Below are 11,981 nucleotides of genomic sequence, written 5' to 3' on the forward strand. Positions count from 1 at the left end.
GACGTGGACGGTTTTCCACTTTCTTCATGATTCCATTATGAAGCTAAACATGCACCAACTGGACTCATCTAAAAGTATGATGTTGTTCAGCTGTAAATGTGCTTTTCTTTAACACAAGCCATCCTATTATTTAACGGTTGTTGACCTGTCCAAAGGTTTTGAAACGCAGTCAAGCATCAGGGGTCAGAGGCCGATGACAGTGTTTGTCCCACTTCAAACTCCCTCACAGATCAATAGTTACCAAACGCCCCTTTTTCTGTCCATGCCGTTCCATTGGTGGATTACGAAGGGCAAAGACGACCATAAAGCCAATGAGACATCGCCCTCACGTCTTCAGTACACCGTCTTCGTCGGACAGCTGCCCTCCATCTCCAGCGTGAACTCTGCGATCAGGCCTTTGCTCGTGCCCGCAGGATGTCCACGTTAAAGGAGATCTGCAGCGGTTTACCTCTGGACCCTTTGCCTCTGAACCGGGGAAGGGACCTCGATGTACCACACGCACCTCTGAGGACACCCGGCCTCACAGCAGAGGAGGAGCGGGTGAGTGAATACGTGAACAACGTCTGTTCATTGGACATTTTTCAGCACCGTTTGTCACTCAATAATTTGAGTCTGTGTACATTTAATGGCATCGATGTACCTTAAATTCAATTTTCATGTACACCAAAAAACACACTGAGGAATCATGAACAGCTTCTCCTGTGCTTCTCCAAATATGAAAAATACTGTTTGTGAATGCTACTCTAAAGGGAAGATTTAGCATGTAATGTTCATTCAAAGCTCGGCTGCAGTCACCACTGCCTCATAACTACCAAAGGGAAGAAGTAGAATACCGTTTAACGCCATGAAGCAATGTGCGAGTGAGCTGAAGGAGGTTAAGGCTCACTGTCACTTAGTACAAATGTGTCCGTGTGGAAGCACCATTTATTTCTATGCTTTGCTGTGTACCGACTTATTGCATCATCATTGTTGTCTCACAATCACACTCTGACTGCCCAAACAAATTGATTATTCTCTAAGGTCTGTAAGTGATTGCCCAAAGCCAAAGCTTGAGTCAATAATTAAAAGAGACAGTGATTGCTCTGCCTGCCATCTTCAAAGTGTATCTACTACACTACATCGGACTTGAGGATTGTACTAAAACATTGATTTGCCGTGTTCAGTGTGTGTTTATCAGTGTAATTGCCTCTTCCTTCTAGTTGGCGCTGAGAAATGCGCTGCGTTATTTTCCTCCCTTCCACCACCCAACCCTTGCACCTGAATTTGCTCAAGAGCTGCGGCAGTATGGACACATCTACATGTACCGCTTCTGCCCCGCATTACGCATGAGGTGAGGCAACCTGAATATGACCCAATATTAAGTGTCAAGTGATGTTTTTTTTCTATCCATATAATCCTTGAGATTTGGTTAATAAAACAAAAAGACATGTTGTGGAACAATACAACAGTGGCATGAACAGGTGGCTAATGTTAGATGGACGTTGCCGTATTACCTGCCTCTGGTTGGCTTTTGTCGACCTCATGACTATAGATAAATATATTAATGATTGTACCACAAAAAAAGAGGAAATCATCTGTTTGTAAAAACCGGCGGCCACAGGTCACAGTGTTGCTTGTAGTCTTTGTCGAGTTTTGGTCTTTGGCATCAATGTTTGAGTTTCCGTGCGTGTCTTCAGAGCTTACCCCATAGATCAGTACCCATGCCGTACACGTCAAGCTGCCTCCATAATGCTAATGATCATGAACAACCTGGACCCAGAAGTTGCTCAGGTGAGCCTCTAACACAGCTTGGATTAATTTAGTAACAATTGTGTGGATTATTTTGTTTAATTCATTCTCAGGATGACATCTAACCCTATTTATATTTTCTCCTTCAGTTCCCCCAGGAGCTCGTCACCTACGGAGGGAATGGACAGGTCTTCAGTAACTGGGCCCAGGTGAGCCGTGAGCTAGCTCGGGTTTAGCAACAATGCATCCAGTCTAAGTCCAAGTAGTTACATATTGACGAACTTGTGGATCATGGCGCAGTTTTGCCTGGTGATGCATTACCTGAGTGAAATGACGGAGGAACAAACCCTGGTGATGTACAGCGGTCATCCAATGGGCCTGTTCCCCAGCCTGCCTTCATCGCCCCGCGCCATCATCACCAACGGCATGGTAGCTTCCGAACTCACAGTTGATCAAACTTTCAGCCCACTTACACTCCCTGTGTACTGACACACACTCTTGCTTTTCATTTCCCAAGGTAATTCCAAATTACTCATCAAGAAATCAGTATGAAAAGATGTTTGCTCTTGGCGTATCAATGTAAGTGTAGAAGCTTGCTTTTCAGTGGGAGAATGATGTGGTTTCATCATCATCATCATCATCATCATGTCTTGAGTAATCTTTGTTCCTTTGTTCATTGGTTACAGGTATGGTCAAATGACGGCAGGCAGCTACTGCTACATCGGCCCCCAAGGAATAGTTCATGGCACTATGGTATGTGAAGTTACTCAGAAAAAAACACAACACTTCAGTATTTCCACAATACTTGAAGTAGTTCCCAAGTTGTAGGATTAGTGTCACAAGATGGAGCAAGAAAAAACAGAAATTCTTTCTCACAAAATGATACTTATTCTGAAATACTTAATTTTGCTTTTAATTCTTCCCTTCTGCTGTCCTCTCTAGCTCACTGTGCTGAATGCCGGCCGCAGGTACTTGGGCTCTGATGACTTGAGGGGACGCGTATTTGTGACCTCCGGTCTGGGCGGCATGAGTGGAGCTCAGGCTAAAGCCGCCGTCATTGCCGGTTGTGTTGGCGTGATCGCGGAGGTCAGTTTCTGCCGAGTCCTTTCCCATAAACTCTGTGACCGAACACACGAAGTCCTGTGTGACTGTGAATTTGATTTCTGTGTAGGTGGACGAGGCTCCTCTCAGAAAGAGATATGAGCAGGGCTGGCTTATGGAGATCACCAGCAGCTTGGATCACTGCATTAAACGCATCAGGTATCAAAGAGAAAAAGTAATCATGAGTCTGCAAATGATTAAAAAAAAAACAATGCTGCAGGCCCACCTTTACGCTTCCATTGAACTGTGAAGAGGGGGTTTGGGTTTGCTGTATGTGTGAGACTTATATTGTCAGATCTATCCAGTAAAAGTCCAGGCTTGCAGTACTTGTAACGTAATTGGAAGAAGTGATGGCTGAAGAAAGCCGCTTATGTCGCTGTGGTCCCGGACCTATTAACTTAAGTAAGAGCAGTAATACCACACTGTCCATCAAGTAAATTATTTATGAATTAGGGCAAAAGTACATCATGTACAAAACATGACCCTTGTGAGGGTTTTACTTTTAGATTTAAATTATGAAAAATATTCATCAAATGTTTGGGAACTTAATGAAATGATCATTACCACTCTAACAGCTATTATCTAATTCATCTAATCTAATATCTAACATTTAAAAGTGTACAAATTAACCATCTTAGTTCTTAGGGGTCATGGGGAAAATGAAAAATTAAATTGTAAGCCGCGCCATCAACAATCTGAACTGGATTTCTTTTGTCTTGTTATGTATCGATGCTATGCCGCATTGATAGAAAGACCAATAAAACCTTACAACGTTAGTTCCTGGAGCCACTACTCCGTTCCTGTTCCTGCTTTATAAAATCATCCTAAACGTCTGTCTATCCCAAAACACAACTTGTTTGTTCAAAAGGTCATAAACATTATTTCAGTTCACCCGACCATATCATAGTAATCATTTTTATTTTTCAGAGAGGCCAAGATCTCCAAGACACCCCTCAGTATTGGTTACCATGGCAACATAGTTGACTTGTGGTAAGTTGAAGGTGAAAGCTGCCGCTGCACTGAAAGAGACCTTTTGTGACGACCTCTTAGTTCTGTTTTTTATGCTCTTTTTTTACTTTCTAACCAGGGAGAGGCTGCTTTTAGAGTATGAGAGGACAGGGGAGCTCCTGGTGGATCTGGGTTCAGACCAGACCTCCCTTCACAACCCATATGGAGGAGGCTACTACCCAGTCCAGCTCAGCTTCCTCCAGGCAAATCAGCTCATGGCAACTGATTCTAACCGTTTCATAACTACAGTCCAAGAAAGGTAATATTGGTCCCCCAGATGGAAGTTTCTGCCATGTATGTCTCTATTGAGTTGAAATAATGGCTTTTTCGTGCAATCGCAGCCTCCGCAGACAAGTTAAGGCCATCAACAAGCTCTCTGATGCTGGTTTGTTCTTCTGGGACTATGGCAACGCTTTCCTCCTGGAGGCCCAGAGAGCTGGTCAGCAATTGAATACACAAAGTCATTGAGAACATAAAACAATTATCCATCATTACATGTCAGACCTTTACAGGGGCTTCTGTTTATTGTTTTTTATAGGAGCAGAAGTAGAAAAGGCTGGCGCGGGCGCAACGGAATTCCGTTACCCGTCTTATGTCCAGCACATCATGGGGTGAGACATGTATTTAATATAGCATTGTTCATGTAATATGACTGTGTACAGTTGTTGTGAGTGTAATGACTCCCCCTCCCACCTTGGCCCTAGGGACATATTCTCTCTGGGCTTTGGCCCGTTTCGCTGGGTTTGCACATCCGGCGACCCTCAAGATCTTGCTGAAACGGATGGTATCGCTGCTAATGTCCTGGAGGAAATCAGTTCCAATGTGACTGATGAGATCAGACAGCAGTACAATGATAACATCCGCTGGATCAGAGAGGCTGGAAAACACAAAATGGTGAGTAACGAATGCCATCATTCAATTCAAAAACCAGGAAAAGATATGAATCTGCAATGACTGATGATTTCCTCTGTGTATTCTCCTTGTTTAGGTGGTGGGATCTCAAGCCAGAATCCTCTACTCTGATCAGAAAGGAAGAGTCTGCATTGCTTTGGCTATAAACCAGGCCATTGCTGAGGGGCGAGTTTCAGTAAGAGGATAAATTGTCTGCTAAGAAAATTGTTTCTGACGTTAACTGCAGTCTGAATGACACAAAGTTTTCATGTTATTTCTGCTGTTCAGGCTCCCGTGGTTATTAGCAGAGATCATCATGATGTCAGTGGCACAGACAGCCCCTTCAGGGAAACCTCTAATGTGTATGATGGGTCTGCCTTCTGTGCAGGTATGTTGAAAACTAATGACTCACACTGGGCAAAAACATAGTGTATGTGCATGATTTGTATACATTGTTATGCATATACAGTATATCCACCATTTTATAAACTATGAAACTGGAATCATCTTAGAAAGTCAGAGCTCTCAATCATTTCCCCTTACAGACATGGCCGTCCAGAACTTTGTGGGTGATGCATTCAGGGGCGCCACGTGGGTAGCCCTGCATAATGGTGGTGGTGTTGGCTGGTAAGGGAGGCTGGTCATTGAGCTTATGCATCATAAATACTCTTGTGTTAACAAATGCTTACAGCGTTATCTCTGGTCTCACCTACAGGGGCGAGGTAATGAATGGCGGGTTTGGGTTGCTGTTGGACGGCTCGGCCGAGGCAGCAAAGCGGGCCAGACTAGTGCTCAACTGGGACGTCTCCAACGGGGTGAGAGTGCTGCAAGGAGAGCAGCACGATACATCACAGCCTCACTTATTGTGTGCAACGTACTCTAGTGGCTCCATATCTGGTTCTGTGTGCTGCAGGTGGCTCGCCGCTGCTGGTCCGGAAACTCAAACGCCTATGAGACCATCCGGCACACCATGGAGGAGAACGGCCAGTTGCGTGTCACCATGCCCTTTCCTGTGCAGGATGAGTGCGTGCTGGACCGTGCCCTGCAGGGGTAGCCAACGTCACAGCGCAGATTACAAACGGCCATCGATATGCAGGCGCACAGCGAGGAGGCCTCAAACTGTAGCCCTCTAGTTTCCCTACAGTCAGCACTAGCGGAAGTATTAGGGGCAGTGTTGTTACATAAATGGTTCGTCATGAATGCACAAAATGCAAAGTAGACTACACCCTTTTGCCAGGCTAAATATTGTTTTGATTGTGTGCTGAAAATTAAACTAAGTATGTATAAATGATAAAGCCTTTCTGAGTCATTTTTTACATTAATCTACAAAATATGTAGAAATATCAATGTCAGCGTGGTTCATATAATTAATGCTTATTGCTTGTTGTCAACAACTCAAACAAATCTGTCTAAATGTCAAAAGTCAAATTTTGGTCATGTTGCATGATTTCAACCAAACATATGAAACGCTTTGAAGCAACTAGAGACAGTTTGTGACCATCTGTGGCCGTTCCCGATGGTCCGATCAACGTGCGTTCCCACAGAAGCTGTCTACGGACGCAGATGGTCGCGCAACTCTCGTCTACGGGACCATCCCCGATGCCCGATGGTTTCACTGGTCCCGCCCGCATGACATCAAAGTGGACTGTATGTGGCCCCGTACCTGAAATTAGGTTGATACCCCTGCTCTATAACAAGAGCTAATTCATTCAGACTGGCCTTCTTGACTTGCTGCATGAATTACCATAAGTATTGTAATGGTCAGTCGTCATGTCTGACATTTAGACTCAACATTTAACATTTACATTTAGATTCAACATTTAGATTTAGATTTACATTTACATTTACATTTAGATTCAACATTTAGATTTACATTTAACATTTACATTTACATTTAGATTTAACATTTATATATAACATTTACATTTTACATTTAGATGAAACATTTATTTAATGTTTCATTTATTTATTTAACAACTTTGTGTTACTGTCAAACATCATCCTTGGAAAAGTTATTGCATGTATTTACATGAATTTCTCTTTAAATGTTTGAAAAAGTGACATATGAATATTTTTTTTTTTTTTTTCATATGATAACGCTAAATGTACCAAAACTGCGCAGGATTTTAAAACGTGCGACATTTTACTAACGGCGCCCCACATTCCCTCCCGTGCGTCTTTACGCGTGGTTGTTCCTTTAAGAAAAATGCATTTGAAGCTCTCCGCGCTGACGTCAGGGAATTGGAGCGCCTGGGTGAACCCTGCAGGAAGAACACGCAGATACGCCGTGATGAGGACCAGACAGGCACAAGGAATTTTGAAGCTTTTTTTCTTCTTTTCTTCAGTCATTTAGTGTGTTTTACTGTCCCTTCAAATTACATCCACATATCGTTGGATCTTTGGAACTTTTCTGTGCCACAGGAACGGTGGGGCTTCAGACCTCCGCCCTGTTTTGTGACATGGACGTTTTCTAGATTTCACACCTCCGTTTGTTGCTGCAGTGTAGATGTTCTGTCGGCTGCACGAAAGTCCTCTTGGCGCACGCGGATGAACTCCGATGACACGGGTAACTTTTTGTTGTAGACGCTGATGACATTTTTCTTCGCCTCACTGTTGGCTTTAACAAAATAGAAATGCATCAAAACCAGGAGGAGCAGTCGGTCAATTCAATCAGCGCACCGCCTGGCACAGGGCACCGCAGTGACAGCAGCTTGGGCAGCGGCCCCACGGAGCTCCAGCCGCCGGCTTACTCCAAGCTGGAGTTTAGCAGGCACGCAGTGACAGAGGACTACAAAATCACCACTCAGGTCCTTGGCCTGGGCATCAATGGCAAAGTCCTGGAATGTTATTGCAAGAAAACGGGAGAGAAATGTGCCCTGAAGGTGTGTGTTTATCTGCTTCTTCCTCCTGTAAAGGGAAAGAAAGAGAGCAGCCATCAATTATTCATTCATGTAATGCTCCACCATGTTGGAGTGTCTTATGTTGGAAATGTGTTCCAGAATCTCTTCTTAATATAAGGTTTGATTGATTGATTTTTAAATTCATAGGATTCGTTGTCTGATGTGACGCAGATGAAATATGAATTGAATCGTGGATGGATGACCCAAGTATATATCTGTCCAGACTCTGGACAGCGATGTGCTGTCAGAGTTTCCATTCTGCTCTCCGCTGGCTGTGTGGACAATGATCGGCCCTGTTAATCCTCATTATAAGAATCTGACGTGGAACATATTATTGTGACTCCTTTATGTGACCTTATTAAATGTTTACCATGATGAAAAGCGCACTTGGTAAGCAGGAGTTATGAGGAGTTCAGTACGAGTAAGTCAACAAATATCTGGCTTTAGGGTTCCAGCAGAGCTTTAAGAAAATACAAACAGGAAGAGCAACCCCAAGAGACCTCTGTATGTTATATTTGGAATCTGTGGAAATAATGTTATGTTCTGTCAGGGGTAAAGCTATTATTTCTGCATAGTGGCTTTTGAAAGTCACACACTCATATCTGAGTCCTTTCCTCCTGTTGCGCTGGAAGAAAGGACTCATGGACAGTTTGTCATATTGTGCAGGCTCGATGCCAATAGGACATCCTCCTCCCTGGGCTGTGATACCTGTGTAGAGCATGGACAAATCGTCTCCTTTTGTTACGTGGAGCAGATCCTGTACGATACTCCTAAAGCCAGACGGGAGGTGGAGCTGCACTGGCGAGTGTCCGGAGGTCCACACATCGTCCGAATACTCAGCCTGTATGAGAACATGCACCAGGGGAAGAAATGTCTCCTCATCATAATGGCGTGGTGAGTATTACCAGCACTCAACATTTATTCTCAGCTTAATTTAGGCCTCTACAGGAAGGCTGGAATACATTCAATGGGTTTCTCTTTCTTTGTAGAGACGTTCATTGAGAAAGTGAAAGAGAAACCGTGTGAGGTCATTAAACTTCAAGCTGCCGTATATGTGAATTATGGAAACTCTTTCCTGGGGTTGTTTGAATTATATCTTTCCTTTATGCTTAAAAATGTTGTGTATTTGTTGTGTAGCAGTTATAAGTACTCCTTTTTAGATATTTTTTAATGTCTATATACATTACTTTATGTTCTAAACAGAAACATTCTAAACATCTAACATGGGTACATATTTAAACAAAAAACTTAAGTGAGACGTGTCAATGCAGCGTAACATGGTATTAAGCCGTTTGTGTGTTGTAGTGCTGTTGACAGTGGCTTCAGCGTGTTCACATCTGTAGTTACACAGCATCGTCCGTTTGTAGTTCAAGCACACCGAACACATTTTCAACTTTTGGAGTTGTCATGCCTTGACCAAAGCACGTGGAAACATTTTCTGATGCACAGCCTCATGGTGACGCCATAAAGCACCAGGTCTCCAGTGGCTCTGAATACTGGACTCATCTGACAGTAAATTTGTTGCCAAGAGGCCTCTCGCTGCCCAGTTCCCATGTCTTTGTTAATCCTTTCACAGCATGGAGGGAGGGGAGCTGTTCAGCCGCATCCAGGCCAGAGGGGACCAGGCCTTTACAGAGAGAGGTGGGTTAGCGTTCTCCATAAGCCGTTTTGATGTACGGGTCTGCACACCTTGTCCTTTTCCGTGTTACATCTGTGCCATGTCTGTCCATCAGAGGCGTCGGAGATCATGCATGACATTGGCACGGCCATAGAGTACCTCCACCTCATGGACATCGCCCATAGGGACGTGAAGGTGCTGCCGCTTCTGCTGCTGTAGGTCCAACCTAAGTACATTGTTTTGAAGCTCTAATTGTTTTCTTTTTCCGTGTGCACTACAGCCTGAAAATCTGCTCTATACCACCAAGGAGAGCAACGCCGCACTGACGCTGACGGACTTTGGCTTTGCTAAGGAGACAACACTCCATAACTCCCTTCAAACTCCCTGTTACACTCCATATTATGTTGGTACGTGTTTACTGCCAAATCTGCTGTATTTGTGCCAGTATTATAAATGTGCTATTACAGCGATAGCGCGTGTCTTCATATTCACCTGCTTTTGTGTGAATGTGCCTTTCGTTCTCCACGACGTTGCATTGTTTTTCTCTGTGTCTGTTTGTGCATTCAGCCCCAGAAGTGCTTGGGCCAGAGAAATATGACAAATCATGTGACATGTGGTCTCTGGGCGTAATCATGTACATTCTGTGAGTATCATGTGTGTGTGCAATGGATTTAACTTAAATCCAAACTTATTAAAAATAGTGCATTGTGTATTAATGTTCAACTCTGCATTTCGGTTAAAGAAAACAGCAAAATAAAAGAGCCTATTTTTCTCCTTCTAGATTGTGTGGATTCCCTCCATTCTACTCAAATACAGGTCAGGCAATATCTCCTGGCATGAAGCAGAGAATCAGGTTGGGCCAATATACGTTCCCCAACCCAGAGTGGGCTGACGTGTCGGAAGAAGGTAAGTTTGCTTTAATCCCCCCAAAAATGTCTTATCAAATATTTCATGTAAATTTACCGATATCTGTTTATTTTGCAAGATTTATTTTGCAATATGACCTCCATGTCTCCATAAGAATTTAAGAGATGAATATATCAGTGTTTGGTTTACAGCTTGTTTGAGAATGATACATTAACCCTCTATAGCATGACTTTTTATTTTGGAGGGTAAAAAATATTTTAGCCCATATTTGGGGAGCTTTGGGCTCCCTGATACAATATCAACTATAATATTGTATGCCCCCCCACCTCCCAGCTTGATTTTGGTTTGTTGCCTCAGGGCAACAGTAGGCTACGGGGTACTGAAACTGTTTTCTATAATAAGTGAAATAAGTCAAACAAGCAATATAGGTATTTAGAAATAGTTAATTTTGACTATTAACCACAAATGGATCCAAACAATGACACTTATATTAAAACAAAATATTAAACAAAGAAATGAAATCACCAACACTATGTACAAAATCCACATACAAAACTTTGCTTGTTTGTGTCACAATGTATCACATATACAGTAGACTGCCCTACAATAACCTGAAGAATGTCTGCATAGAAAAAATGCTTAATGCAATTTAAATATAGTAGACTGATGCAATCACACATTAGAGAATTCCTGAACAACCTGCACAACAGCTCCAGTAAACACAAAGGAGACAACATCATTATAGCTCCATATTGCACTAAAGACGTATTGGGTTGACTGCTTGGTATTTTTTCACTGTATTTTGTAGCAAAACAGCTCATCATTCAGTTATTGAAGACGGACCCCAATGAGAGGATGACCATTGGCCAGTTCATGAACCATCCCTGGATTAGTGTAAATTATCCCTTTATCACTTCGTCTAAAGACCTGCATGTTTTACTCCTTTTATTCAATTGATTTCAATGTTATTTTTTTATACCGCAGCAATCAATGGTGGTCCCTCCAACGCCCCTCCACACCTCTCGTGTTTTGACAGAGGACAAGGAGCTGTGGGAAGAAGTGAAGGTGGGACATACAGTAGTTTAGATCTGTTTATTCTCAGAATATAACCACAAGGTGTCAGTGAAGCACTGGATTTACAGCACAATATTTCCTCCAACAGGAGGAAATGACCAGCGCCCTGGCAACGATGCGCGTCGACTACGACCAGGTTAAGATAAAGGACCTGGACACGTCCAACAACCCTCTGCTCAACAAGAGACGGAAGAGGCCGGGACCTGGAGGAGCTGATAGAGCAGGAGAGGATGCTGGAGTAGATCAGTGTATAACAGCCTCTGAGAAGTTACAGTAGTAGTAGAGCATTTTTCCAATCAACATATCACTGATTGTATTTGATGTACTTTTACTCCATTTTTGTATCACTGCCATCAATAGTCGAATTAATGTTGTTAGTTTCTGTTGTTACCACTCTTAAAATTGAAAATAAAATGCTTTTTTTAATGTTTTAACTTCATGTTGTGTCAGGAAACTATAAATGACATTTTGTTTAATATAAAGAGATATAGAATATCTTAGGAGAGTGTTGTACTGTGTGTACATGCATCAGAGTTAGACATTAATTGTTCTAGCTGTAAACAAAGCTGAATTTGGATGTCAAAATAGTGTTGAGAACTGCGTTATGCGGGAGCACCATTTTGTTGTACATGACACAGGGGTAATATGTTGGTTAATAGCTAGTGGGAAATTAAATTGACATCAATAGAATTATTGATAATCACTAAAATAATTGACAAAATAACAGGGCACCACCCTAAAAAGGGACTAATAACTGAACTATAAATCAAGTCTCATAATTGATATTCACTCAT

At 42.7% G+C, this 11,981-nt stretch overlaps 2 protein-coding genes across 2 annotated transcripts; both read left to right on the forward strand.

Annotated features, from left to right (window-relative positions):
* The first annotated feature begins 268 nt into the window (after positions 1-268).
* On the forward strand, positions 269-6,020 carry uroc1 (urocanate hydratase 1). Its single transcript, XM_037491113.2, has 19 exons — positions 269-540; positions 1,200-1,330; positions 1,677-1,770; positions 1,878-1,937; positions 2,029-2,157; positions 2,246-2,307; positions 2,415-2,481; positions 2,671-2,814; positions 2,900-2,988; positions 3,757-3,819; positions 3,917-4,096; positions 4,179-4,276; positions 4,376-4,448; positions 4,542-4,731; positions 4,826-4,924; positions 5,017-5,116; positions 5,274-5,355; positions 5,444-5,543; positions 5,642-6,020. Exons 1-19 carry the CDS (start codon positions 415-417, stop codon positions 5,780-5,782), a joined length of 2,028 nt encoding a protein of 675 aa, XP_037347010.2. The 5' UTR covers positions 269-414; the 3' UTR covers positions 5,783-6,020.
* A 947-nt stretch (positions 6,021-6,967) lies between these two features.
* On the forward strand, positions 6,968-11,626 carry LOC119194141 (MAP kinase-activated protein kinase 2-like). Its single transcript, XM_037448247.2, has 10 exons — positions 6,968-7,610; positions 8,383-8,522; positions 9,205-9,269; positions 9,362-9,441; positions 9,527-9,653; positions 9,814-9,889; positions 10,028-10,152; positions 10,922-11,007; positions 11,098-11,178; positions 11,276-11,626. The coding sequence occupies exons 1-10, from the start codon at positions 7,362-7,364 to the stop codon at positions 11,462-11,464; spliced, it is 1,218 nt and encodes a 405-aa protein (XP_037304144.1). The 5' UTR covers positions 6,968-7,361; the 3' UTR covers positions 11,465-11,626.
* Positions 11,627-11,981: the final 355 nt, after the last annotated feature.

The sequence above is a fragment of the Pungitius pungitius genome, chromosome 8, assembly GCF_949316345.1.
Source record: "Pungitius pungitius chromosome 8, fPunPun2.1, whole genome shotgun sequence".
Lineage (NCBI taxonomy): Eukaryota > Metazoa > Chordata > Actinopteri > Perciformes > Gasterosteidae > Pungitius > Pungitius pungitius.